We start from the raw sequence: 26,621 nt of genomic DNA on the forward strand, positions 1-26,621 counted from the left end.
CAGCTCCTGCTGCCTTCAGGGACACTCCGGAAAAGTAGCTGCTGATGGACGCCACTGCGGTGTCTCAGTCAGCTGTTAGCTTAGCTGTTAGCCACCGACGAGCTAGCTGGCTTTGAAGGATTCCTTCGTGCTCCAGCATCAGTCGGCGGGACGCATCTCAGCTTCTGTACCGGTGGAAAGAAGACGTAAAGCCGAGCGTCTGGACAGAACGGGAAGAGCCGTTACCGGCGGACGGCTCAGGACGTGAGCGGCGTGGCGGCGGCTCGGGAGGTTTAACTTCTGGGTGCAGCGTGGCTGTTTACTGTCCTCTTGCTTCTGTCTTCATCTGGTTGTCCAGGGACCACCTGCTGCTCAGCTGTGAGGCGTTCAGGGTCCACAGTCACAGTCCGGCTCTGTCAGAACAGAGGTCTGGACCAACAGCTGTTACTGCCTCCGTGAGGCAGGAGCCTCAGATCCTCACAATCACCTGGCGGGCCAGACATTGTTGTTCGCGGGCCACTTTTGGGCCGCGGGCCGCCAGTTGCGGCCCGCTGCAGCAGACGCTGCTCCTTGAGGAGGCGCTCGCGGCTCCTCCCCCCCTGAAGCCTCGGCGCCGTCGCTGCCGGCTGCTCTGCAGTCCGTCTGCCTGTTTTCATCTGCCGCCGCCGCCGCGGGTTCCTCGCTGCTGTTCAGGCGGCGTGATGAGGCCCTGACCTCTGACCTCTGTCGCCCCCTGCTGGTGGGCTGACTGCTGGAGCGACAGAGCCGCTTTTTCAATGACAACATCACGGCGATCATCTAAATTTAACTTCGGCAGCCAAAATCGTCATCGTGATCAAAATTTGATGAATTGTGCAGCACGAGCAGAACGAGCAGGAGAGGAAGACTCTGGAGGACGACCGCTGGACAGCGTCTCCGGGACGGACGGATTCCAGCCCCTTAACTTCACCTGATCAGTGTCACGATCAGGATCACCGTCACTGGATCACTATCAGGATCATTGTCACTGGATCACTATCAGGATCACCGTCACTGGATCACTATCAGGATCACTGTCACTGGATCACTATCAGGATCACTGTCACTGGATCACTATCAGGATCACCGTCACTGGATCACTATCAGGATCACCGTCACTGGATCACTATCAGGATCACTGTCACTGGATCTGATCATCAGAACATTTAAACAGCCGTTCTGTCTGATTTCCTTGATTGTGTTGAATTTTGAGAATCGGTGAAGAACCAGCTGAGACACGTTGTCCCCCTGATTCGTCTGTCCACTTCGCCTTTATAAATTTAAAATGCTGCAGACGCAGAGCGTCTCCTCTTCAGAGACGGTTTATGGAAGTTTAGGTTCTAAAATCCTCGCATTCGAGGTTCTCACCGCGGCGTCCAGCAGGGCTCTGTGCTGGTTTTACCATTTTCCCTCCTTCAACATGGCGCCCTCGGCCCTCGGTCTGTGACGTCACGCCGACTTTGTCCTCTGGACCGGTCCAGACCCAGGTCTGAACCGGTCCAGAACCACAGCTGGTTCTCCTCATCTTTCAGCTCCAGGTTCAGGAAGTCTGCTTCGCCCTCTTCAATCACGCTGCGGGACGCTTTGCGGTCCGCGGGCCGGACCTTTGACCCCCCCGGCGGGCCCGCAGCTCCCGCATCACTCACCGCAGAGTCCGCGAAGATCCTCCGGGACGTCTTAGAGGCCAGGACGCGGCTGGAGCTCAGGCCCGGAGGCTGGAGGGACACGGAGACAGCGGGACAGCGGTGAGACAGGCGGCTGCTGGAGGGCGGGAGGCGGACAGCGGAGACTCACCGTGTTCTCTTTGTCCACAGACATGTCTCCCAGCGGAGCCTTCTGGGACAGCGGAGAGCGGGAGGACAGCATGGGGCCGAGGACAGCGGCGGGACACTCCGAGGACCGAGGACAGCGGCGGGACACACCGAGGACCGAGGACAGCAGCGGGACACTCCGAGGACCGAGGACAGCGGCGGGACACACCGAGGACCGAGGACAGCAGCGGGACACTCCGAGGACCGAGGACAGCGGCGGGACACACCGAGGACCGAGGACAGCGGCGGGACACTCCGAGGACCGAGGACAGCGGCGGGACACTCCGAGGACCGAGGACAGCGGCGGGACACTCCGAGGACCGAGGACAGCGGCGGGACTCTCCGAGGACCGAGGACGGCGGCGGGACACTCCGAGGACCGAGGCTGGACTGAAGCTTCTTCTGCCTTTTTGAGGCTTTTTGTTGGAACCTTGGCGCCTGAACGCAGCCGGCCAATAGGAGGGCAGAGCGTCAGCCGCGGAGCCAATCAGAGGCCGGAGCCGCTCCCACGTGACTCTGGACTACCGCGGGAAATTCAAAATGCTTCTTTTGTGCGGGACACCGAAGTGTTCGTAACAGCAGTTACAAAACCCCGGGACGGCTCCAGAGGGACAGACGGCGCTACAGACTGTCCCCCGGTGTCCCGGTGAGGACAGACGGCGCTACAGACTGTCCCCCGGTGTCCCGGTGAGGACAGACGGCGCTACAGACTGTCCCCCGGTGTCCCGGTGAGGACAGACGGCGCTACAGACTGTCCCCCGGTGTCCCGGTGAGGACAGACAGCCCGGTGTCCCGGTGAGGACAGACAGCCCGGTGTCCCGGTGAGGACAGCCTCTGAGGACTTCATGTTTACAGTCTTCCATCAGCCGCACTGCTCCACTTCACATGGCTTTTTTTTTTTTTTAAACATCCGACTGAAAACAGTTGAATTAAACCCACGTGATACGTGGCCTGCGTACAAAGCGAGGGCCCGGGGCCTCCCTGAGGACGACACGTCTCTGACATGGGGACCGGGTCTCTGAGGTTCTGGTCTTCAGCCTGGCAGTTTTCATCTGCTCAGAGAGTTCACCCATCTCCATGCTGCGCTGCCCAGAGGGCCGCGCTCCGCCCGCCGCTGGGGGCCGCGCTCCGCCCGCCGCTGGGGGCCGCTGGGGGCCGCGCTCCGCCCGCCGCTGGGGGCCGCGCTCCGCCCGCCGCTGGGGGCCGCGCTCCGCCCGCCGCTGGGGCCGCTGGGGGCCGCGCTCCGCCCGCCGCTGGGGCCGCTGGGGGCCGCGCTCCGCCCGCCGCTGGGGCCGCTGGGGGCCGCGCTCCGCCCGCCGCTGGGGGCCGCGCTCCACCCGCCGCTGGGGGCCGACCTCCGCCCGCCGCTGGGGGCCGACCTCCACCCGCCGCTGGGGGCCGACCTCCACCCGCCGCTGGGGGCCGCTGGGGGCCGACCTCCACCCGCCGCTGGGAGCCGACCTCCACCCGCCGCTGGGGGCCGACCTCCACCCGCCGCTGGGGGCCGACCTCCACCTGCCGCTGGGGGCCGACCTCCGCCCGCCGCTGGGGGCCGACCTCCACCCGCCGGTAGTCTACCACCGAGCTCTTTCATCAACTGGCTCCATCTCTCCTCCAGCTTGTTCTCTCAGGGGTTTTATTCTAAAGTACTTCTCAGCCACCGTCCAGCTCTACTGCTGGTTTTTTACTTTCCTACTTCCTGTTTCCTGCTTCCTGCCACGCCGTCATGGCGCCACGTACAGGGAACACGTGGCAGAACAGACATTCCGCTGCGCCGATGACTGCTACAGGCGGATGACTGACGGGTGTAGACCACCTCGTACAGCCGGCCCGTCTCCAGTCCGCCTCGGCTCCGGTCCCGGCAGGATCCCGGACCTGGAAACACCTGGACCGCTCTGGGAATCCTGATCCGTCCAGTCTCTTTGGATCGACATGGAGATGAACTCCGATTGGTTGAAAGTTAGAGGAAGATGGATGATTGATGGTTCTCCACCGTCGTCATGGTTACCGGGAAACAGTTGTTGTAAAGTTTTATTATAAAAGTTCCCAGGCAGGATTAATCAGAATGACACTGAATCACATGAGGTATGTTCTGACCGCTACACCGGGTGTAGTAAATACAGTAGAAAGAATCACAGTGACGTTTAAATACGAGTCCGACTGACAACACTCAGTATTTACAGCATTCACATGGAACTCCAGACGCTTTGGCAAATCAAGAACCAGACGCACCAAGTAAACATGACTTTACAGAGTACAAAAACAACAACAAAACAACAAAAACAACAATAAGCAAGGTGGAAAAATCCAGTGCAAGGTTCCATTTCCATTTCTGTTGGTTTCTGTCCAGTCTGCTGCCCCCCCCCCCCGGTGTGTTTGTGGTCAGTGGGAATAAAATGTCCTGAGTACACTGCAGCTGACCTGTTGTGCTTTGTCGTCCTTTTCATATTCAGATGGCTGGTCAAAGATGCTGGTGTCAAATTACACACACTGATGGGTGAAAGTGCTGTGGTACCCAGCGGAACGTCCCGTGGTTCTGGACAGGCGTCGCTCACACTGCGCAGCTCGGCCGATCTGGCCAGCAGAACCAGAGACCGCTCTGCACGGGTGTGGGCGGGGCCACGAATACCTGCTAATGCTAACATCAGCTAATGACCACTAATAACTGCTAACGCTAACACCTGTTAATGACCGCTAACACTAATGACTGCTAATGCTAACATCTGCTAACGATAGCTAACGCCAAAACCCGCTAATAACCACTAATGCTAACATCCGCTAAAGCTAATAGGCGCTAGTGCGCAGTAAGGACGTCACGTCTCGCTGGTGAACGCACGGCTGCTCTCGCTGCGCCGATGGTCATTCACACATGGAGGCTGTTCGGGGTTCAGCGTCTTGCTCAAGGACACTTCAACAGGTGGACTGGAGGAGACGACCCCTCAACCAACCAAGTGACAGCGGCCCCCGGGGTCCGGGTCACTGTGCCAGGCTCCTCTACAGACAGGTTCCCAAGAACGGAACCGTTCTTCACGTGCAATCCACAACTTTAATCAGTGGAAACACACAGCAGGCTGTACAAGACCGGTCTGGTCTGGACCGGACCGGACCAGACGGTACCGGACAGGACCGGACCGGCCGCGCTGCGCAGTGGAAACCAGACTCAAATGTCCTCCAGGACGAGTTCAGAGCAGAGAAGACATTTCCTGAACGGTGAACTCCAGTTTGTCAGCTCCCCTACTCACAAAGTAGCGTTAGCATCAATGGTAAAGACGCTTTAAAACATGCTAACGGTAGCGTTAGCATCAGTGGAAGAGAGGCTTTAAAACATGCTAACGGTAGCGTTAGCATCAGTGGAAGAGAGGCTTTAAAACATGCTAACGGTAGCGCTAGCATCAATGGTAGATAGGCTTTAAAACATGCTAATGGTAAAGCTAGCATCAATGGTAGAGAGGCTTTAAATAATGCTAACGATAGCGCTAGCATCAATGGTAGAGAGGCTTTAAATAATGCTAATGGTAGCGCTAGCATCAATGGCAGAGAGGCTTTAAAAAATGCTAATGGTAGCGCTAGCATCAATGGTAGGTTAAAAAAACATGCTAAAAGATGCTAGGTTTTGTCAAAAGAACTCTGACGCTGTGTTGTGGTGTTGTGTTGTTGTAATGGGGTGTTGTGTTGTGTTGTTGTGTTGTGTTGTTGTAATGGGGTGTTGTGTTGTGTTGTGTTGTTGTAATGGGGTGTTGTGTTGTTGTGTTGTGGTGTTGTGTTGTTGTAATGGGGTGTTGTGTTGTGGTGTTGGCCTGTTGTTGTGTAGTGGTGTTGTGCTGTGGTGTTGTGTTGTGGTGTTGTTGTAATGGGGTGTTGTGTTGTGTTGTGTTGTTGTAATGGGGTGTTGTGTTGTGTTGTGTTGTGTTGTGTTGTGTTGTTGTAATGGGGTGTTGTGTTGTGGTGTTGGCCTGTTGTTGTGTAGTGGTGTTGTGCTGTGGTTTGTGGAGCGCTACAGCATGGGCGGGTGGACAGAGGCGGTCTGGGGGGCGGGGCTTCGGCGGGGCGGGGCTTCGCGGGGCGCTGTGTGAGGCGTTGGGGTCAGAACCTTCTGGGGGGCAGCCGGTCTTCAAGCAGTTCTGGGAGTTTCTCAGGTGAGACTGGATCAAAGGATCTGACCCCCCCGGTCCTGGTCCTGCTGGGGATCCCCCCGGGTCCCGGTCCTGCTGGGGGTCTGTAAACGGAGCGGCTCCCAGTGGCGGGTCGCTGGTGGAAGGAACTGAAGCCGGGTCCTGGTCTGCCATGGGGGTCCTGGTCTGCCATGGGGGTCCTGAGTTGGCCCTGGGGGGGTCTGAGGCTGTCAGCGGGCGGCGGACACCAGCAGGCTGACGGGAAGCGCGGGGCCCCGGGTCTGGCCCCTGCTGAGGTCTCGGGTGTCGGCGGGCCAGGGCGACGCCCTCTTGGCGGCGGCGTGCCGCCGGGCGTGTTTGGTCAGATGGTCGCTGCGCATGAAGCGCCGCTCGCACACGGCGCACACGAACTTCTTCTCGCCGGTGTGCGTGCGGCGGTGGCGGGAAAGCTCGTCCGACCGGGCGAACCGCTTCTCACAGCCGGCCCACAGGCAGCTGAACGGCTTCTCACCTGCAGGGGGCGACACCACCGTTAGCCACTGCAGCTAGCGCGGGCCAATGCTAACCCCCGCTAACCACAGCCTGTTACTGCAGCCAGCACATGCTAATGCTAATCCCCGCTAACCACAGCCTGTTACTGCAGCCAGCACATGCTAATGCTAACCCCCGCTAACCAGAGCCTGTTACTGCAGCCAGCACATGCTAATGCTAATCCCCGCTAACCACAGCCTGTTACTGCAGCCAGCACATGCTAATGCTAACCCCCGCTAACCACAGCCTGTTACTGTAGCCAGCACATGCTAATGCTAATCCCCGCTAACCACAGCCTGTTACTGCAGCCAGCACATGCTAATGCTAACCCCCGCTAACCACAGCCTGTTACTGTAGCCAGCACATGCTAATGCTAACCCCCGCTAACCACAGCCTGTTACTGCAGCCAGCACATGCTAATGCTAACCCCCGCTAACCACAGCCTGTTACTGCAGCCAGCACAGGCTAATGCTAATCCCCGCTAACCAGAGCCTGTTACTGTAGCCAGCACATGCTAATGCTAACCCCCGCTAACCACAGCCTGTTACTGCAGCCAGCACAGGCTAATGCTAACCCCCGCTAACCACAGCCTGTTACTGCAGCCAGCACAGGCTAATGCTAACCCCCGCTAACCACAGCCTGTTACTGCAGCCAGCACATGCTAATGCTAACCCCCGCTAACCACAGCCTGTTACTGCAGCCAGCACATGCTAATGCTAACCACTGCTAACTAGAGGGGGGCGATACGGCAAAAATGTCATATCACGATTTTTTAAAATTAATATCACGATCACAATTTTATCACGATTCTCTTTTATATTTTTTTTTGTAGACTAATTTGCAAGTTTGATCATTTTCCCCCCAATATTAAACATTTAAAACGTATAAACTGTATTTAAACATGTAAAACCCTAAAAGAAAAAAAAGACAATTGAAGCTAAAGAAACTGGCTTTAATTTAAATAGTACAGGTTTTTTTCTAATCAGAATGTGTAATGAACACAAACATAAAAAGTCATGAACAGCAATAGAGTGCACTTTTGTAGCACAAAAACTAAACACACCAAATAGATTATTAAAAAGGTCAATAAAAATGCAAACTTAGCTGGTTACCACTTAAAGGACAACAATTTAGAACAAAAACAATTTAACTTTAATATCTATAACCTGAGTGAATAATACAGCTGCTTGAGAACTATTTTTTGTTCCGAGATCTGAGCTTTTATCTCCTTTTAAAAATGAGGTCAAAGATAATGAACAATAAAGTACACTTCTGTAACACAAGAAACTAAACACATCAAATAGCTTTTTAGCAATTTTAATGGGATACAGTGTTAATAGTTGCGCTATCTGACCACTAGAGGGCTCTGTCTCCACTGAAAACAGCCCCTCATCATCCCATTAAAGGGGCTGCATCATGCAAAATTCACTGTTTGTATGTTTTAACCTTGTTCTATAGTTCTGTTCTCACCTAAAACTCCCCACAGCGTTCTTTTCCTTCCTGCCTGTGTGTTTGAGCTTTCCTCCTCGTCGTGCTGCTCAGAGAGGCAGCCCCTCCCACCGTGAAAACGCTCTGTTTCCCACGTTCGCGTCACACGGTGAAGATGGCTCCCCTTCTCTTCCAGGTTTCAGAATTAGCCCCAGAAAATCTTTCATTTCCACACAAAATGACTTTTCCTTTGCGCCAAAAATAAACTATGACCATGTTAATGTCATTTCTGGGGTTTGGACGAGCTGAAGAAGCAGGATACAGGTCCTTTAATCAAAGACGTTCCACTAGTGATCAGACTAAAGGTTCGTTTCAGCTGTTAGCTTGATGGTTTGTTCACTAAGTGTCTTTTCACATTTCTGTGATTTGTTGTATATAAAATCTCTCATGCTAGCTTGTGAACCGCTAGCGGTAGCTCGCTAGCTAGCATTAGCATCGGTGCTAGCTTCAGCGTCCCTCCCTCCAGCTTGTTGGGGTGTTTCTATGGCGGCTGGTCTCTTGTAGATCCTGTACTGCTGCTGTAACCCAGCTCTGCCTGACACAGCCTCCACCCAGCCTCCACCCAGCCTCCACCCAGCCTCCACCCAGCCTCCAGCCTCCACCCAGCCTCCACCCAGCCTCCACCCAGCCTCCAGCCTCCACCCAGCCTCCGCCCAGCCTCCACCCAGCCTCCACCCAGCCTCCAGCCTCCACCCAGCCTCCACACAGCCTCCACCCAGCCTCCACCCAGCCTCCACCCAGCCTCCACCCAGCCTCCAGCCTCCACCCAGCCTCCACCCAGCCTCCACACAGCCTCCACCCAGCCTCCACCCAGCCTCCACACAGCCTCCACCCAGCCTCCACCCAGCCTCCACCCAGCCTCCAGCCTCCACCCAGCCTCCACCCAGCCTCCACCCAGCCTCCAGCCTCCACCCAGCCTCCAGCCTCCACCCAGCCTCCACCCAGCCTCCACCCAGCCTCCAGCCTCCACCCAGCAGCAGCTCCACACAGCCTCCACCCAGCAGCAGCTCCACACAGCCTCCACCCAGCAGCAGCTCCACCCAGCCTCCACCCAGCAGCAGCTCCACCCAGCCTCCACCCAGCCTCCACCCAGCCTCCACCCAGCCTCCACCCAGCAGCAGCTCCAGTCAGAGAAGCTCCACAGCGCTCCGCTCGCTGTTAGCTGCCTTTGCGTCCTGAACGCAGCTCTGGCTGTGGCTGCTTTTTTTTTTTTCTTAACATCGTTAATGTTGCTCCGCTTGTATCTATGATGTATGTGGAGAACTGCATAGAGGGAACATTTAGTTGATATTATCTGAAGCTTTCAGGTAACATCATCACTCCAAAAATATTATATATAGGTGAAAAAAGAACGAGGAGAACGTGCCCTATAGACGGTTTAACCATCTTTCTGATTTATGAGATCATCCCAAAGTTATAATCCTTAACGATCTTATATCGTCATATCGCACACCCCTACTGCTAACCACAGCCCGTTAGCTACTGAAGCTAGCACAGGCTAAAGCTAACAACAGCTAACCACAGCCCGTGACTGCAGCTAGCACATGCTAATGCTAGCCCCCACTAACAACAGCCTGTTAGCGACTGAAGCTATGCTCTACATGTGCGGCTCATTGACTGAAGCGCTCTGTGATTGGCTGAAGCACTCTGTGATTGGCTGAAGTGCTCTGTGATTGGCTGAAGTGCTCTGTGATTGGCTGGAGTGCTCTGTGATTGGCTGAAGTGCTCTGTGATTGGCTGGAGTGCTCTGTGATTGGCTGAAGTGCTCTGTGATTGGCTGGAGTGCTCTGTGATTGGCTGAAGTGCTCTGTGATTGGCTGAAGTGCTCTGTGATTGGCTGAAGTGCTCTGTGATTGGCTGAAGTGCTCTGTGATTGGCTGGAGTGCTCTGTGATTGGCTGGAGTGCTCTGTGATTGGCTGAAGTGCTCTGTGATTGGCTGAAGTGCTCTGTGATTGGCGGAGCCGCTCTGTGATTGGCGGAGCCGCTCTGTGATTGGCTGAAGCGCTCTGTGATTGGCTGAAGTGCTCTGTGATTGGCTGAAGTGCTCTGTGATTGGCTGAAGTGCTCTGTGATTGGCTGGAGTGCTCTGTGATTGGCTGGAGTGCTCTGTGATTGGCTGAAGCGCTCTGTGATTGGCTGAAGTGCTCTGTGATTGGCGGAGCCGCTCTGTGATTGGCTGAATGAAGCCTTACCTGTGTGCGTGCGCAGGTGAGCCTTCAGGTGCGAGCTCTTGAAGTAGGTCTTCTTGCAGCCGGGGAAGCTGCAGACGTAATTCCTCCTGCGGGAGAAGTCGGCCTGTGAGCCGCCGCCGCCGCCGCCCGCCGGCAGGTAGACGGGCGCCGGCGCCAGGGGGAGGAGCTTAGCGTTGCCCAGAGTCACCACAGTCTGCGGGCCGTGCGGCGGCACCACGAACATGACGGCGCCCCGCGGCACGGCCGAGGACACCAGCAGCGGCCGGGCGAAGCCGGGGGCGGGGCCGGGGGCGGGGCCCGGGGGAGGCGGGCCTCCGGGGACCCCCGCGGTCTGAACCTGCACCGGCGCCTGCACGAAGGCGGAGAGCACACCTGTTCGCCCGCCCACCGGGAACACCTGGCACAGCAGCTTCGGGGGGGCCGGTGATGACAGAGGGGGCGCTGCTGAGGCTGGAGGGGGGGCCACTGAGGCTGGAGGGGGGGCCACTGAGGCTGGAGGGGGGGCCACTGAGGCTGGAGGGGGGGCTGGGGGGGCCGGGCTGTCGGCCGTGTGGCGAATCACACTGGTGGCCATCGCTCGACCAGCTGTCTCCACGGGGGCGGGGCTTGAAGGAGAGGCGGAGCCTGGAGTGGAGGCGGGGCCTGGAGTGGAGGCGGGGCCTGGAGCGGCAGCGTCGGGGAAGCTGGGGCTGAGGGGCGGAGTCATGCACTGAAACAGGAAGAACAGAAACATGTTGAACCACAGCAGATCCCGGACTTCCTGCTCGGCCCCCTGGGAGGACAAACTGGCCCACAGCTCAGCTCAGGGTCCTGAAGGGGACTTTAGCACAGGTGGGTTCTGAGGGGTTCTGGCCGGTGCTGAGGGGTTCTGGTGGGTTCCGAAGGGTTCTGAGGGGTTCTGAGGGGTTCTGGTGGGTTCTGAGGGGTTCTGTGGGGTTCTGGTGGGTTCCGAGGGGTTCTGGTGGGTTCTGAGGGGTTCTGGTGGGTTCCGAGGGGTTCTGGTGGGTTCTGAGGGGTTCTGGTGGGTTCTGAGGGGTTCTGAGGGGGGAAGGACGCCCAATCCATCAAAGCAGACCGAGGCGTTTCCACCATGTTGGGCCTTACCAGTGACGACAGGGCGACCAGGTCCTTGGGGGCGTGGCCTCCATCCGGGGGGAGCTGGATGGAGTCGCAGGAGTCGGAGGTTGGGGTCAGGGGTCGGAGCTTGTGCGAACTCTGACCCCAGAAGCTCATGCTGACAAGTGCCTCGGCGGCCTCCAGGTCAGGATACTCAACGGTCCATTTCTGCTCCATGGCTACCAGCACCCGAAGAACACACACACACACACACACACACACACACACACACACACACACACACACACACACACACACACACCAGTTAGAGTCATTTAAAACTGCAGTGAAACACGATCTCAAATGATGAAATTAACATCAAAAGAATTCAGAAAGCCTCTTCCCACTCCCTACAGGCCCCGCCCACTCTCCCACAGGCCCCGCCCCACGAGAGGAAGGAAGTTCTTGTAAACAAAGTCAACCCGCTGCAGATGCTGTGAATTCCCAGTCTCCAAACACACCACAGTGGACACAAAAAGCATCAACTCGCGAGGCGTTCAGGGACAGTCTGTCAGTCTGTGATCTTCTGCGGGGCGTTCAGGGACAGTCTGTCAGTCTGTGATCTGCTGCGGGGCGTTCAGGGACAGTCTGTGATCTGCTGCGGGACGTTCAGGGACAGTCTGTGATCTGCTGCGGGGCGTTCAGGGACAGTCTGTCAGTCTGGGTTATCTGTAGATCAGTTAAGCGCTACCTGGGGTAGTTCTGGAGTGGTTAAGTGCTCCATGGGTTAGTTATAGACTGACTGAGAGCTCTATGGGTTAGTTATAGACTGGTTAGCTGCTCCATGGGTTAGTTATAGACTGACTGAGTGCTCCATGGGTTAGTTATAGACTGGTTAGCTGCTCCATGGGTTAGTTATAGACTGGTTAGCTGCTCCATGGATTAGTTATAGACTAGTTAGCTGCTCCATGGGTTAGTTATAGACTGAGAGCTCTATGGGTTAGTTATAGACTGGTTAGCTGCTCCATGGGTTAGTTATAGACTGACTGAGTGCTCCATGGGTTAGTTATAGACTGGTTAGCTGCTCCATGGGTTAGTTATAGACTGACTGAGTGCTCCATGGGTTAGTTATAGACTGGGTAGCTGCTCCATGGGTTAGTTATAGACTGACTGAGTGCTCCATGGGTTAGTTATAGACTGGTTAGCTGCTCCATGGGTTAGTTATAGACTGGTTAGCTGCTCCACGGGTTAGTTATAGACTAGTTAGCTGCTCCATGGGTTAGTTATAGACTGAGAGTTCTATGGGTTAGTTAAAGACTGGTCAGCTGCTCCATGGGTTAGTTATAGACTGACTGAGTGCTCCATGGGTTAGTTACAGACTGGTCAGCTGCTCCATGGGTTAGTTATAGACTGACTGAGTGCTCCATGGGTTAGTTATAGACTGGTCAGCTGCTCCATGGGTTAGTTACAGACTGGTCAGCTGCTCAATGGGTTAGTTACAGACTGGTCAGCTGCTCCATGGGTTAGTTATAGACTGTCAGCTGCTCCATGGGTTAGTTACAGACTGGTCAGCTGCTCAATGGGTTAGTTACAGACTGGTCAGCTGCTCAATGGGTTAGTTACAGACTGGTCAGCTGCTCCATGGGTTAGTTATAGACTGAGAGCTCTATGGGTTAGTTATAGACTGGTCAGCTGCTCCATGGGTTAGTTACAGACTGGTCAGCTGCTCCATGGGTTAGTTATAGACTGGTCAGCTGCTCAATGGGTTAGTTACAGACTGGTCAGCTGCTCCATGGGTTAGTTATAGACTGGTCAGCTGCTCCATGGGTTAGTTACAGACTGGTCAGCTGCTCCATGGGTTAGTTATAGACTGGTTAGCTGCTCCATGGGTTAGTTATAGACTGAGAGCTCTATGGGTTAGTTATAGACTGGTCAGCTGCTCCATGGGTTAGTTACAGACTGGTCAGCTGCTCCATGGGTTAGTTATAGACTGGTCAGCTGCTCCATGGGTTAGTTACAGACTGGTCAGCTGCTCCATGGGTTAGTTATAGACTGGTTAGCTGCTCCATGGGTTAGTTATAGACTGGTCAGCTGCTCCATGGGTTAGTTATAGACTGGTTAGCTGCTCCATGGGTTAGTTATAGACTGGTCAGCTGCTCCATGGGTTAGTTATAGACTGGTCAGCTGCTCCATGGGTTAGTTACAGACTGGTCAGCTGCTCCATGGGTTAGTTATAGACTGGTCAGCTGCTCCATGGGTTAGTTACAGACTGGTCAGCTGCTCCATGGGTTAGTTACAGACTGGTCAGCTGCTCCAGCAGTTGGGGTTTCTGGCTGCAGACACAAAGGCTGTCCTCGCTTCACCTCCTCTCTCCCTCCGCCGGCAGCAAAACAAAGAAGCTGAAAGTTTCTGTCAGAGCAGAGGATCCCCGGACCGGACCGGACCGGACCGGACCCGAACCACCGGAACCGGACCCGACTGGACCCAAACCACCGGAACCGGACCCGACCGGACCGGACCGGAACCACCAGCCCGACCGGATTTGAACCACCGGACCTGACCGGACCGGACCCCGCCGGACCGGACCGGTGAAACGGAACCGAGCAGCCCGGATCCCGCCGGACCCGACCGGAGCTGGGACCAGGGGACTACCGTCACCTGGCGGGAACTCACCTGACAGCAGCAGCGCTCCGCCGCGGAGCCGGAGGGGGGACCGGGGGACCGGGGACCGGAGACCGGGAGCCGGGAGCCGGACGCGGGGCGGCAGCCGCTTCGCCTCCTCTCAGTCTGACTCCAGCTGAAACAAAACGGAGCAGGAAAAAAACACAGAACCGAAATCCGGAGCCGTCTGGCGGCTGGTAACACGCAGCCAATCACGCGCCGAGGTGTAGCGGGCGCGAGCCAATCGGCGGCCGGAAGCGGCGTGTTCCCTACGTGACCGCGACGCCATTGGCCGGAGGCGGGGTGCGTGGCCGTGGGGGGCGTGGCCACGGAGTCAGCGGTGTCACAGTAAACCCGGTGAACCCGGCCGCGCGCCCCGACTCGGGGAAAGGTGGAAACAGACCGCGGGAGCGCGCACGGAGGAAAACACTGAAAACAATGAAGTAGAAATCAGAAGAAAAAAACCGTAAAATGAAGAATTAGTCGGAAGAAAAACACTAAAATGAGCAATGAATCAGAAGAAAACACAAAAAGAACAATAACTCCGACAACAAACACCAAAATGAACCATAAATCAGAAGAAAAGCAGTAAAATGAACCATAAATCAGAAAATAAAACACTAAAATGAACCCTAAATGAGCAGAGAAGCAGTAAAATGAACCATAAGTCAGAAGAAAAGCAGCAAAATGAACCATAAGTCAGAAAAAAACAAAAATGCACAATAAATCATCGTAAGAACACTGAAGAGATTAATACATGAGAATTAAAACGCCAAAGTGCGCCTCCTGCAGGAGGCAGCGGTGTTGCTCCGACATGTGTCCTCAGATGACCCAGCCGTCCCTGAATGCATCGCAGGCCTGTTGAGTTAATGTGAGGCAACAAAGTATGTCTGCAGTACTGCAGTACTACTGAAACTACAGTACTGTAGGGTATATACTAACGAAACTACACTACTGTAGTACTAATGAAACTACTGTACCGGAATACTACTGAAACTATAGTACTGTATACTAACTGAACTACAGTACTGCAGGGTATAAACTAATGAAACTATAGTACTTCTGCAGTGTTATTACTCATTAAACTGCAGGATAAAATGTCAAACTACAGTACTGCAGTATTCAATGTCATTAAACTACAGTACTGCAGTATTAAATGTCATTAAACTACAGTACTCTAGTACTAGTACTTAGTAAACCGCAGTACTGCAGTATTAATATTTGTCAAACTGCAGTACTGCAGCATCAAATGTGATTAAACCGCAGTATTAATGCTCATTAAACTGCAGTATAAATACTCATTAAACCGCAGTACTCTGAAGTACTCGGGTTCCTACGGTTCTCCGGGCTCCCCGGTCATCTGAGGACTCCGGAACTTTCCGTCCTGCTGCTGAGTTCAACCGAGGGGAAGTGAACGCAGCGCGACGCTCGTGGCCCTCGCGGCAGCTCCGTAGTATCACCATGGCAACCGGGCCAACGCGCTGAGGTTACCTAGCAACCAGCAGAGATGACCTCAGAGAACCCCGCCTGTTTCCCTACCGTCTGTACAGTCACCTGAACGCACCTCGAGGACAGCCGAGGACGCTGCGAGAGGAGGAAGAGGATGGGGACAAGAGGAAGAGGAGAGGAGGAAGAGGATGGGGACAGGAGGAAGAGGAGGATGATGAGGACAAGAGGAAGAGGAGAGGAGGAAGAGGATGAGGACAGGAGGAAGAGAGAGGAGGAAGAGGAGGATGATGACGACAGGAAGAACAGGAGAGGAGGAAGATGAGGAAGATAGAGGATGAAAGAGGAAGAGGAGAGGAGAAAGAGGATGATGACAGGAGGAAGAGGAGAAAGAGAGGATGAAGAGAGGATGGAGAAAGAGGAGGATAAAGAGGACATGAGGAAAAGGAGCAGAGGAGGAAGAGGAGGAAGGGGAGGAAGGAGAGGATGGAGGAGGAAAGAGGAAGAGGAGGACGAAGGAGGAGGAAGAGGAGGACGAAGAGGAGGACACTGTCCTCTGAACTCCAGGAACAGTCAGACTGAGGAGAATTCAAGCTTTATTGAAACACATCAGCCAATCAGAGAGCAGCTGCACCTGCTGCACCTGTGAAACATCAGCCAATCAGAGAGCAGCTGCACCTGCTGCACCTGCAGTCCTCTAGAAGCCCCCGTGGGGTTTAGCGGTGGAGCTCTGGACCCGGGTGGAGCTCTGGCCCCGTCTTAGTGTCCCGGTCCCGGTCCCGGTCCCGGGCGTCCTGCCGCTGAGCAGCCGTCTCTCCACCGACAGGACTTCCTGCAGGACGGCTGCCGGTTCGACGCCCAGCAGGACGGAGAAGAGCTGCAGCGTCCAGGAGAAGCTCTGCGGAAGCTCCGCCTCCAGCTCCGGCAGGAAGTGGTCCGCCCGGCACAGCCTGCAGCACAAGACCCCTCAGTCCACCGGGTCCCACCGGGTCCCACCAGGTCCCACCAGGTCCCCCTCAGTCCACCGGGTCCCACCGGGTCCCACCGGGTCCCCCTCAGTCCACCGGGTCCCCCTCAGTCCCACCAGGTCCCCCTCAGTCCCACCAGGTCCCACCGGGTCCCACCAAGTCCCCCTCAGTCCCACCAGGTCCCACCAAGTCCCACCGGGTCCCCCTCAGTCCCCCCGAGTCCCCCTCAGTCCCACCAGGTCTCACCAGGTCCCACCAGGTCCCCCTTAGTCCACCGGGTCCCACCGGGTCCCCCTCAGTCCACCGGGTCCCACCGGGTCCCACCGGGTCCCCCTCAGTCCACCGGGTCCCACCGGGTCCCCCTCAGTCCACCGGGTCCCACCAGGTCCCCCTCAGTCCCACCGGGTCCCACAGAGTCCCACCGAGTCCCCCTCAGTCCCACCGCGTCCCACCGAGTCCCACTGGGTCCACCATCCCTCCAGAACCCCAGGCTGGAACCTGGTACCGGACCAAACCAGAACCTGGTGTTGTAACATCAACCAGCACCCTGGTGTGTCGGTCCGGTTCTGGAACGTGGTTCTCGCTCGTTCTACAGTTCACTCCGTTTCTGACCCGGTTCTGATCTAGTTCTGAACTGGTTCTGATCTGGATTTTATCTGGTTCTCCCCTGGTTGTTACCCGGGTCTGATCTGGCTTTGACCCGATTCTGACCCGGTTCTGACCCGATTCTGACCCGGTTCTCAACTGGTTCTGCTCTGATTCTGACCCGGCCCCCCTGGCTCTGATCCAGTTCCCCCCTGGTTCTGACCCGGTTTTCCCCTGGTTCTGGTTCTGACCCGGTCCCTCCTGGTTCTGACCCAGTCCCCCCTGGTTCTGGTTCTGACCCGGTCCCTCCTGGTTCTGACCCGGTCCCCCCTGGTTCTGGTTCGGACCCGGTCCTCCTGGTTCTGGTTCTGACCCGGTCCCCCCTGGTTCTGACCCGGTCCCCCCTGGTTCTGGTTCTGACCCGGTCTCACCTGTCGGTGCAGGGCCTCAGGGCGGGGTGCCAGTAGACGGTGTTGGACGGGACGGGGACGCCGTTCTTCAGGGTCAGGACCCGGTCCAGCTTCATGTGGTGCATGCTGGGACCGTCGGCGCCGTCCCCGTCCCCCCAGCAGAACCTGAAGCTGGACGGAGCCACGGTTTGGACACCAGCCGGACACGAGGACAGCCTCTCGAAGCAGGCCTGCACCTGCTCCGCCGTCCCTGCAGGGGACGGGAGGACGAGAGGACATGAAGCTCGTCCCAGGAGACAGGAGACCCCCTGAGACAGGAGACCCCCCAGGAGACAGGAGACCCCCCAGGAGACAGGAGACCCCCCAATAGACACGAGACACCCCAGGAGACAGGAGACCCCCCAGAGACAGGAGACCACCCAGAGACAGGAGACCCCCCCAGAGACAGGAGACCACCCAGAGACAGGAGACCCCCCCAGAGACAGGAGACCCCCCAGGAGACAGGAGACCCCCAGAGACAGGAGACCCCCCAGGAGACAGGAGACCCCCCAGAGACAGGAGACCACCCAGAGACAGGAGACCCCCCCAGAGACAGGAGACCCCCCAGGAGACAGGAGACCCCCAGAGACAGGAGACCCCCCAGGAGACAGGAGACCCCCCCAGAGACAGGAGACCCCCAGAGACAGGAGACCCCCAGAGACAGGAGACCCCCCAGGAGACAGGGGACCCCCCAGAGACAGGAGACCACCCAGAGACAGGAGACCCCCCCAGAGACAGGAGACCCCCCAGGAGACAGGAGACCCCCAGAGACAGGAGACCCCCCCGGAGACAGGAGACCCCCCCAGAGACAGGAGACCCCCAGAGACAGGAGACCCCCAGAGACAGGAGACCCCCCCAGAGACAGGAGACCCCCCAATAGACAGGAGACCCCCCAATAGACACGAGACACCCCAGGAGACAGGAGACCCCCCCAGAGACAGGAGACCCCCCCAGAGACAGGAGACCCCCCAGGAGACAGGAGACCCCCCAGGAGACAGGAGACCCCCAGAGACAGGAGACCCCTCAGGAGACAGGAGACCCCCCAGGAGACAGGAGACCACCAGAGACAGGAGACCCCCCAGAGACAGGAGACCCCCCAGGAGACAGGAGACCCCCAGGAGACAGGAGACCCCCAGAGACAGGAGACCCCCCCAGAGACAGGAGACCCCTCAGGAGACAGGAGACCCCCAGAGACAGGAGACCACCAGAGACAGGAGACCCCCCAGGAGACAGGAGACCCCCCAGGAGACAGGAGACCCCCAGAGACAGGAGACCCCCCCAGAGACAGGAGACCCCCCAGGAGACAGGAGACCACCAGAGACAGGAGACCCCCCAGAGACAGGAGACCCCCCAGGAGACAGGAGACCCCCCAGGAGACAGGAGACCCCCAGGAGACAGGAGACCCCCCAGGAGACAGGAGACCCCCAGAGACAGGAGACCCCCCCAGACACACGAGACCCCCCAGAGACAGGAGACCCCCAGGAGACAGGAGACCCCCAGAGACAGGAGACCCCCAGGAGACAGGAGACCCCCAGAGACAGGAGACCCCCCCAGAGACAGGAGACCCCCCCCAGAGACAGGAGACCCCCCCCAGGAGACAGGAGACCCCCAGAGACAGGAGACCCCCAGGAGACAGGAGACCCCCAGGAGACAGGAGAACCCCCAGGAGACAGGAGAACCCCCAGGAGACAGGAGACCCCCAGTCCTCACGTCTCTTCTTCACCGCCCAGTGTCTGTCCCTCCTCCTCCTGAAGACCATCTTGTTGGACTTCCACTGCGTCCTGAGACACCAGAGGAAGACGGCGTTACCGCGGCAGCGGGGAGCCCCGCCCCCTGCAGGACCGGGACCCGGACCGGGACCAGAAGTGGTCACCTGGCGGCGTCCCGGGCGGCGTCCCTCCGGCGGCGGGACAGCGCCGTCTGCAGCAGGCGGAACCAGCGCCTCAGGTGGAACGTGTCCTCTGTGGAGGACGGAGAGGACCCGGCCTCAGGCTGGGGGACGGGGCCGGTCTGGAGTCTGGACCGGGACTCACCCGAGTCCCCCAGGTCCCGGCTGGACAAGTCCCTGAAAGACAGAGTCGGAGTGAGACGGTCTGAGTCTTGGGACCAGGACGGGGGGATGGGGACAGGGGGCGGGGACCGGGACAGGGGGCGAGGACAGGGGGCGAGGACAGGGGGCGAGGACAGGGGAGCGGGACAGGGGGCGAGGACAGGGGGCGAGGACAGGGGAGCGGGACAGGGGGCGAGGACAGGGGGCGAGGACCGGGACAGGGGGCGAGGACAGGGGAGCGGGACAGGGGGCGAGGACAGGGGCGAGGACCGGGACGAGGACCGGGACAGGGGGCGAGGACAGGAGACGAGGACCGGGACAGGGGGCGAGGACAGGGGGCGAGGACAGGGGGCGAGGACAGGGGAGCGGGACAGGGGGCGAGGACAGGGGGCGAGGACAGGGGAGCGGGACAGGGGGCGAGGACAAGGGGCGAGGACCGGGACAGGGGCGAGGACAGGGGAGCGGGACAGGGGGCGAGGACAGGGGAGCGGGACAGGGGGCGAGGACAGGGGGCGAGGACAGGGGGCGAGGACAGGGGGGCGGGACAGGGGGCGAGGACAGGGGGCGAGGACAGGGGAGCGGGACAGGGGGCGAGGACAGGGGGCGAGGACCGGGACAGGGGGCGAGGACAGGGGAGCGGGACAGGGGGCGAGGACAGGGGGCGAGGACAGGGGAGCGGGACAGGGGAGCGGGACAGGGGGCGAGGACAGGGGGCGAGGACAGGGGAGCGGGACAGGGGAGCGGGACAGGGGGCGAGGACAGGGGGCGAGGACAGGGGAGCGGGACAGGGGAGCGGGACAGGGGGCGAGGACAGGGGGCGAGGACAGGGGAGCGGGACAGGGGGCGAGGACAGGGGCGAGGACCGGGACAGGGGGCGAGGACAGGGGAGCGGGACAGGGGGCGAGGACAGGGGGCGAGGACAGGGGAGCGGGACAGGGGAGCGGGACAGGGGGCGAGGACAGGGGGCGAGGACAGGGGGCGAGGACAGGGGAGCGGGACAGGGGAGCGGGACAGGGGGCGAGGACAGGGGAGCGGGACAGGGGGCGAGGACAGGGGGCGAGGACAGGGGAGCGGGACAGGGGAGCGGGACAGGGGGCGAGGACAGGGGGCGAGGACAGGGGAGCGGGACAGGGGGCGAGGACAAGGGGCGAGGACCGGGACAGGGGGCGAGGACAGGGGAGCGGGACAGGGGAGCGGGACAGGGGGCGAGGACAGGGGGCGAGGACAGGGGAGCGGGACAGGGGGCGAAGGACAGGGGCGAGGACCGGGACAGGGGGCGAGGACAGGGGAGCGGGACAGGGGGCGAGGACAGGGGGCGAGGACAGGGGAGCGGGACAGGGGAGCGGGACAGGGGGCGAGGACAGGGGGCGAGGACAGGGGGCGAGGACAGGGGAGCGGGACAGGGGAGCGGGACAGGGGGCGAGGACAGGGGGCGAGGACAGGGGAGCGGGACAGGGGGCGAGGACAGGGGGCGAGGACAGGGGAGCGGGACAGGGGGCGAGGACAAGGGGCGAGGACCGGGACAGGGGGCGAGGACAGGGGAGCGGGACAGGGGGCGAGGACAGGGGGCGAGGACAGGGGAGCGGGACAGGGGGCGAGGACAAGGGGCGAGGACCGGGACAGGGGGCGAGGACAGGGGAGCGGGACAGGGGGCGAGGACAGGGGGCGAGGACAGGGGAGCGGGACAGGGGAGCGGGACAGGGGGCGAGGACAGGGGGGCGAGGACAGGGGAGCGGGACAGGGGAGCGGGACAGGGGGCGAGGACAGGGGGCGAGGACAGGGGAGCGGGACAGGGGGCGAGGACAGGGGCGAGGACCGGGACAGGGGGCGAGGACAGGGGAGCGGGACAGGGGCGAGGACAGGGGGCGAGGACAGGGGAGCGGGACAGGGGAGCGGGACAGGGGGCGAGGACAGGGGGCGAGGACAGGGGGCGAGGACAGGGGAGCGGGACAGGGGAGCGGGACAGGGGGCGAGGACAGGGGGCGAGGACAGGGGAGCGGGACAGGGGGCGAGGACAGGGGCGAGGACCGGGACGAGGACCGGGACAGGGGGCGAGGACAGGAGGCGAGGACTGGGACAGGGGGCGAGGACAGGGGAGCGGGACAGGGGGCAAGGACAGGGGGCGAGGACAGGGGAGCGGGACAGGGGGCGAGGACAGGGGACCGGGACGGGACGGGGGGGGCCTTACCACTCGGTGCGGTCGTCCAGGCCGAACAGCGTCTTCAGGACCAGCAGGACCAGGGCGGCGGCCTGCAGCTCGTAGCGCGGCAGGACGGGCCGGGGGACCAGGACCGGGTCCAGGGTGTGGGGCTCCGGACCCGCCAGGCCGGCCGCCTCCGTCAGCCGCAGGACCCAGGGGTGGAGCCGGTCTGGGGACGGGGACAGGTCAGAGGGGGCGGGGCCGGAGCGGGGGGCGGGGCCGGAGCGGGGGCGGGGCCGGAGCGGGGGGCGGGGCCAGCCGTACCGGGCAGGTTGGCGTCCAGCAGCAGGCGGCGGCTGAGCGGCGCCGGGTGCAGCGGCGTCTCCGTGCTGATTGGAGGAAAAGCAGGAAGCTGCAAGAACCGGACCAGGTCCTGGGCGTCCTGGTGGACCGGCGCGTAGGGGGGGACGCTCTGAGGACCAGAGGACAAGGAGGTCCCCATCAGAACCCAGAGACCCCCCCAAGAGCTCAGAGCCCCCCCAGAGCTCAGAGCCCCCCCAGAGCCCAGAGCCCCCCAGAGCCCCCCCAGAGCCCTCTCTGAGCCCAGAGCTCCCCAGAGCCCCCAGAGCCCCCCCAGAGCCCAGAGCCCCCCAGAGCCCCCCAGAGCCCTCTCAGAGCCCAGAGCCCCCCAGAGCCCCCCCAGAGCCCAGAGCCCCCCAGAGCCCTCTCAGAGCCCAGAGCCCCCCAGAGCCCCCCCAGAGCCCCCGTCCCCCCCAGGCTGACCTCCACCCTGAACAGCAGCAGGTCCAGCCCCCGCAGCCTCATCTGGTCCGGCAGCAGCTCGTAGGCCTTCAGGTAGGGGACCAGTCCGTCCTGCACCAGCCTGGACACACAGGGTCCTCAGCGGGGGTCCCGGCGGTCCGGGGCGGTCCGGGCCCCGGCCTTACCTGAGCAGGTCGCTGAGCGTCAGCGCCTGGCGGCTCCAGACCAGGGCCAGGTGGACCAGGGCCAGGGTCCTCCTCATGGTCATCCGGCCGCCGCTGCGCCGGGTCTTCAGGTAGGAGGCGGCGTCCGCGGAGCCCGACCAATCACAGCCGCTCTCTGAGGGGCGGAGACGCTCGTTACCGCGGTGACTCATCAGGACCGGGACTCAAACCCGGGTCCCTGTAGGAGGTACCTGGCTGAGAGTCCGCGTCGCTCCGAGGGTTCGATTCCGAGAACCCTCCAGACCAGACCGAGGAGTCCACTGCACTGTCCGAGTCCGAGACGGGACCCCCCTGAGGACAGACCGGGACCAGGAGAGACCAGGACCAGGAGTGAGAACGGGGAAGAGGGGGAACCAGGACCAGGAGTGAGGATGGGGGATGAGAACAAGTGACAAGACACTATTTGTCTCTGACTCCACCCATCTGCCTCCGCCCCTCAGTCAGCCTGGCCCCGCCCCCAGTCATTCTGGCCCCCGCCCCCAGTCATTCTGGCTCCGCCCCTCAGTCATTCTGGCCCCCGCCCCCAGTCAGCCTGGCCCCGCCCCCAGTCAGCCTGGCCCCGCCCCAGTCAGCCTGGCCCCGCCCCTCAGTCATTCTGGCTCTGCCCCCAGTCATTCTGGCCCCGCCCCCAGTCAGCCTGGCCCCGCCCCCAGTCATTCTGGCCCCGCCCCTCAGTCAGCCTGGCCCCGCCCCAGTCAGCCTGGCCCCGCCCCTCAGTCATTCTGGCCCCGCCCCCACTCAGCCTGGCCCCGCCACCAGTCAGCCTGGCCCCGCCCCCAGTCATTCTGGCCCCGCCCCTCAGTCAGCCTGGCCCCGCCCCCAGTCAGCCTGGCCCCGCCCCCAGTCAGCCTGGCCCCGCCCCTCAGTCATTCTGGCTCCGCCCCCAGTCATTCTGGCTCCGCCCCCAGTCAGCCTGGCCCCCGCCCCTCAGTCAGCCTGGCCCCGCCCCCAGTCCGCATGGCCCCGCCCCCAGTCAGCCTGGCTCCGCCCCCAGTCACTCTGGCCCCGCCCCCAGTCAGCCTGGCCCCGCCCCCAGTCAGCCTGGCCCCGCCCCCAGTCAGCCTGGCCCCGCCCCTGCCTCCACCTGTCTGGCTGCCCCGGGGCTCAGGGTGTAGGCCTGTCGACTCCTCTGCAGGTAAATCCTCCACATCCTGCACAGAACCAGGTCCTGAAACACAACATGGTCTGGTCAGAGGCTCCGCCCCCGGAAGCCCCTCCCCACCCACAGGAAGCCCCACACCCCACCGGAAGCCCCTCCCCACCCCCAGAAGGCCCGCCCCCACATGAAGCCCCGCCCACCTTGAATCCTGGGCTGACCCCCAGCTGCAGCAGAGCGTCGGCCTGGTTCTTCAGGATGAACTGGAACGCCTCACACACCCTCCAGGCCAGACCCCCGTCTGGAGACCAGGACCCTCAGTGCTGCTCCTCCTCCACCGGGGTGGGGGCGGAGGTTAGCTCCTCCTCCACCGGGGGGGGGGGGGGGGGGGAGCACCTCCTCCTCCTCCTCCTCTTCTAGAACTCACCGTCCCTCTTGGTTCGGGGTCCCTTGTTGATCCGGGTCACCCTGCCGGAGCTCTGGTCCTTCACCACCTCCTCCACCTCCCGGCTCCTCTGAGGAGACAACAGGTGAGGGGGGGGGAGCGGGGGGTGGAGGGGGGGAGCAGGGGGTGGAGCTGAGGGGGGGCAGGGGGTGGAGCTGAGGGGGGGCAGGGGGTGGAGCTGGGGGGGGGGCAGGGGGTGGAGCTGGGGGGGAGCAGGGGTGGAGGGGGGGAGCAGGGGGTGGAGCTGGGGGGGGTCAGGGGGTGGAGCTGGGGGGGAGCAGGGGGTGGAGGGGGGGAGCAGGGGGTGGAGCTGGGGGGGGCAGGGGGTGGAGCTGGAGGGGGAGCAGGGGGTGGAGCTGAGGGGGGAGCAGGGGTGGAGGGGGGGGCAGGGGGTGGAGCTGGGGGGGGTCAGGGGGTGGAGCTGGGGGGGAGCAGGGGGTGGAGGGGGGGAGCAGGGGGTGGAGCTGGGGGGGGCAGGGGGTGGAGCTGGAGGGGGAGCAGGGGGTGGAGCTGAGGGGGGAGCAGGGGGTGGAGGGGGGGGCAGGGGGTGGAGCTGGGGGGGGTCAGGGGGTGGAGGGCGGGGCAGAGGGTGGAGCTGAGGGGGGGCAGGGGGGGGAGGGGGGCAGGGGGTGGAGCTGGGGGGGGGAGGAGGGGGTGGAGGGGGGGCAGGGGGTGGAGCTGAGGGGGGGAGCAGGGGGTGGAGCTGAGGGGGGGAGCAGGGGGTGGAGGGGGGGAGCAGGGGGTGGAGGGGGGGAGCAGGGGGTGGAGCTGAGGGGGGAGCGGGGGGTGGAGGGGGGGAGCAGGGGGTGGAGCTGAGGGGGGAGCGGGGGGTGGAGGGGGGAGCAGGGGGTGGAGCTGAGGGGGGCAGGGGGTGGAGGGGGGCAGGGGGTGGAGCTGAGGGGGGGCAGGGGGTGGAGGGGGGCAGGGGGTGGAGCTGAGGGGGGGCAGGGGGTGGAGGGGGGCAGGAGGTGGAGGGGGGGAGCAGCTCACCTCCACCTCGGTGTAGCAGGACCGGCAGTAGAAGCGTCCGTCTCCTGAAACCCCCCAGTGGACCTGAGAGCACTGAGGACAGGACTCTCTGAAGGACTCCTGACACACACACACACACACACACACACACACACACACACACACACACACACACACACACACACACACACACACACACACCACACCAGGTTTTTTTCAGCGGTTGTGTCACACCTGCTGACACTGATCATCCAGCAGCAGGACGAAAACCACTGGACCCTGGACTGACGGGACCCGGACCAGGACCACCTGCTGGGGACCCGGACTCGGACCAGCTCCAGGGTCGTCATGGTGAATCCGTCACTCTGGGATCGACTGGGTCTGTTTAAGGAAGCTGATCCTGGATCAGTTCCACCTGCTTGATGGATCCTGTCTTCTCATCCGGGATTAGTGGAACCAAGTGATCCTGAACCCTCTGGTTCTGGACTGGCTGAGCCAGGACCAGGTACTGGTACTGGTCCTGGACCAGTGGACCCTGGACAGTCCCTGATCTGCGGTGAAGCGGCTGAAACATTTAGAAACATTTAGAATCTTGATCTGAATGAAGGATCTGTTGTGATCCTGGACTGGATCGTTTCGATCGTCTGTGGACAAAACGCGCGGCGCTCCATCAGCTCGTCTTTATGCAGAGAACGGATCGACGATTCCAGATTCGCTCGGTCGCTCTCCGTCGTTACTGTGAGCAGAAGTAACGCAGTAAACATGAAGTTACCCAGAAACCTCCACGTTCCGTCGCTCACGTGTCTCTCCTCAGCGAGTCCTGCTCCGGTGAAGAAAGTGTTTCCCGCGGGTTCTTGAGGAGAACCCTCCAGCCGATGATTGACCCGCGCTCAGCTGATTGGCGCGAACGCGTCACAACCCGCGGATTCAACACTTTAAACGGCGTTTGTTCTCGAAACGTGCTAAAGACGACGGAATGTGGACGGACTTCTGAGCACACCGGCTAACCCGGGCATCGCGTTCAGCCCGGGTCCGTTTACCCGCCGGAAGGAGACCGGGGATGTCCCCGGGACTCACCGTGTCCTGGGCGTCCATTGTGAGGGAAAAACGCAGTTTCGGGGACAAAGACAGACTTTTCTTCCACTCTTTCTGACCCGGTCGCACGCGCGGTTTCTTCTTCTACGGGATTCCGCAGACGGATCGGAGCTGAGCGGTCCTCCGGGCGGTGCTGCCCCCCTGCGGCCACGCCGGGAACCAAACTCCGCGGTTCATTGTCTCTTTTTCAGACTTTATCAGATACAATTACAAATATAGCATAATGTAAAGATAAAAATCAAACAAAGCAACGATGAAAACTACACAGAGACCCTGACGCCAAAGTTCACTGCACATGAAAGTCTGAAATGAGCGAAACTGTTTCCTGTTTACTAGAAGAACAAACAGATTCTTCTGGTTCCATTTAGAACACCACAGCTCCAGATACTGAGCACGTTGAAATGACTAAATGAAATTAAAATGAAGGTTTAAAATCCAGAGACTGGAAATAAATGGGCTCAGATCCCAGATGTGTCTGGTTTCATGCTCCAGAAACGAGGAAGTGTTGATCTGTTCAGTTTATTCACCAACCGCTTCTCTCACT

The 26,621-nt window shown here is 60.6% G+C and overlaps 3 protein-coding genes across 3 annotated transcripts in view; all 3 read right to left on the reverse strand.

Moving 5' to 3' along the window:
- The window catches only part of rrm2 (ribonucleotide reductase M2 polypeptide), a 12,505-nt gene extending 9,920 nt beyond the window's left edge, over positions 1–2,585 (reverse strand). The window contains exons 1-2 of the mRNA XM_030087374.1: positions 1,792–2,585; positions 1,644–1,712 (exon numbers count right to left, since the gene is read on the reverse strand). Coding sequence (XP_029943234.1) covers positions 1,644–1,712; positions 1,792–1,863 — 141 coding nt within the window. The 5' untranslated portion in view covers positions 1,864–2,585. The remainder of the gene's footprint in view (positions 1–1,643; positions 1,713–1,791) is intronic.
- Positions 2,586–5,691: 3,106 nt separating this feature from the next.
- LOC115385390 (Krueppel-like factor 11) lies at positions 5,692–13,903 on the reverse strand. Its single transcript, XM_030087371.1, has 4 exons — positions 13,861–13,903; positions 11,236–11,426; positions 10,132–10,840; positions 5,692–6,430 (listed from the first exon to the last, which is right to left on the reverse strand). The coding sequence occupies exons 2-4, from the start codon at positions 11,422–11,424 to the stop codon at positions 6,150–6,152; spliced, it is 1,179 nt and encodes a 392-aa protein (XP_029943231.1). The 5' UTR covers positions 11,425–11,426; positions 13,861–13,903; the 3' UTR covers positions 5,692–6,149.
- A 1,979-nt stretch (positions 13,904–15,882) lies between these two features.
- Positions 15,883–26,338, reverse strand: taf1b (TATA box binding protein (Tbp)-associated factor, RNA polymerase I, B). Its single transcript, XM_030087372.1, has 14 exons — positions 26,060–26,338; positions 25,004–25,102; positions 23,996–24,083; positions 23,772–23,869; positions 23,557–23,640; positions 22,664–22,763; positions 22,434–22,587; positions 22,270–22,369; positions 21,811–21,958; positions 21,535–21,715; positions 19,170–19,361; positions 19,007–19,077; positions 17,279–17,507; positions 15,883–16,244 (listed from the first exon to the last, which is right to left on the reverse strand). The coding sequence occupies exons 1-14, from the start codon at positions 26,075–26,077 to the stop codon at positions 15,992–15,994; spliced, it is 1,815 nt and encodes a 604-aa protein (XP_029943232.1). The 5' UTR covers positions 26,078–26,338; the 3' UTR covers positions 15,883–15,991.
- Positions 26,339–26,621: the final 283 nt, after the last annotated feature.

The sequence above is a fragment of the Salarias fasciatus genome, unplaced genomic scaffold, assembly GCF_902148845.1.
Source record: "Salarias fasciatus unplaced genomic scaffold, fSalaFa1.1, whole genome shotgun sequence".
NCBI lineage: Eukaryota > Metazoa > Chordata > Actinopteri > Blenniiformes > Blenniidae > Salarias > Salarias fasciatus.

Coding starts and splice junctions, on each gene's coding strand:
- LOC115385390 (XM_030087371.1), bottom strand. CDS start 11,424: ATGGAGCAGAAATGGACCGTTGAGTATCCTGACCTGGAGGCCGCCGAG. Junction 10,841..11,235: donor TGGTCGCCCTGTCGTCACTG/GTAAGGCCCAAC, acceptor TTCCTGTTTCAG/TGCATGACTCCGCCCCTCAG. Junction 6,431..10,131: donor TCACCTGCGCACGCACACAG/GTAAGGCTTCAT, acceptor CGCCCCCTGCAG/GTGAGAAGCCGTTCAGCTGC.
- taf1b (XM_030087372.1), bottom strand. Junction 22,764..23,556: donor GCCCCGGGGCAGCCAGACAG/GTGGAGGCAGGG, acceptor GTCTGTCCTCAG/GGGGGTCCCGTCTCGGACTC. Junction 16,245..17,278: donor CTGAGGCCCTGCACCGACAG/GTGAGACCGGGT, acceptor CTTGTGCTGCAG/GCTGTGCCGGGCGGACCACT.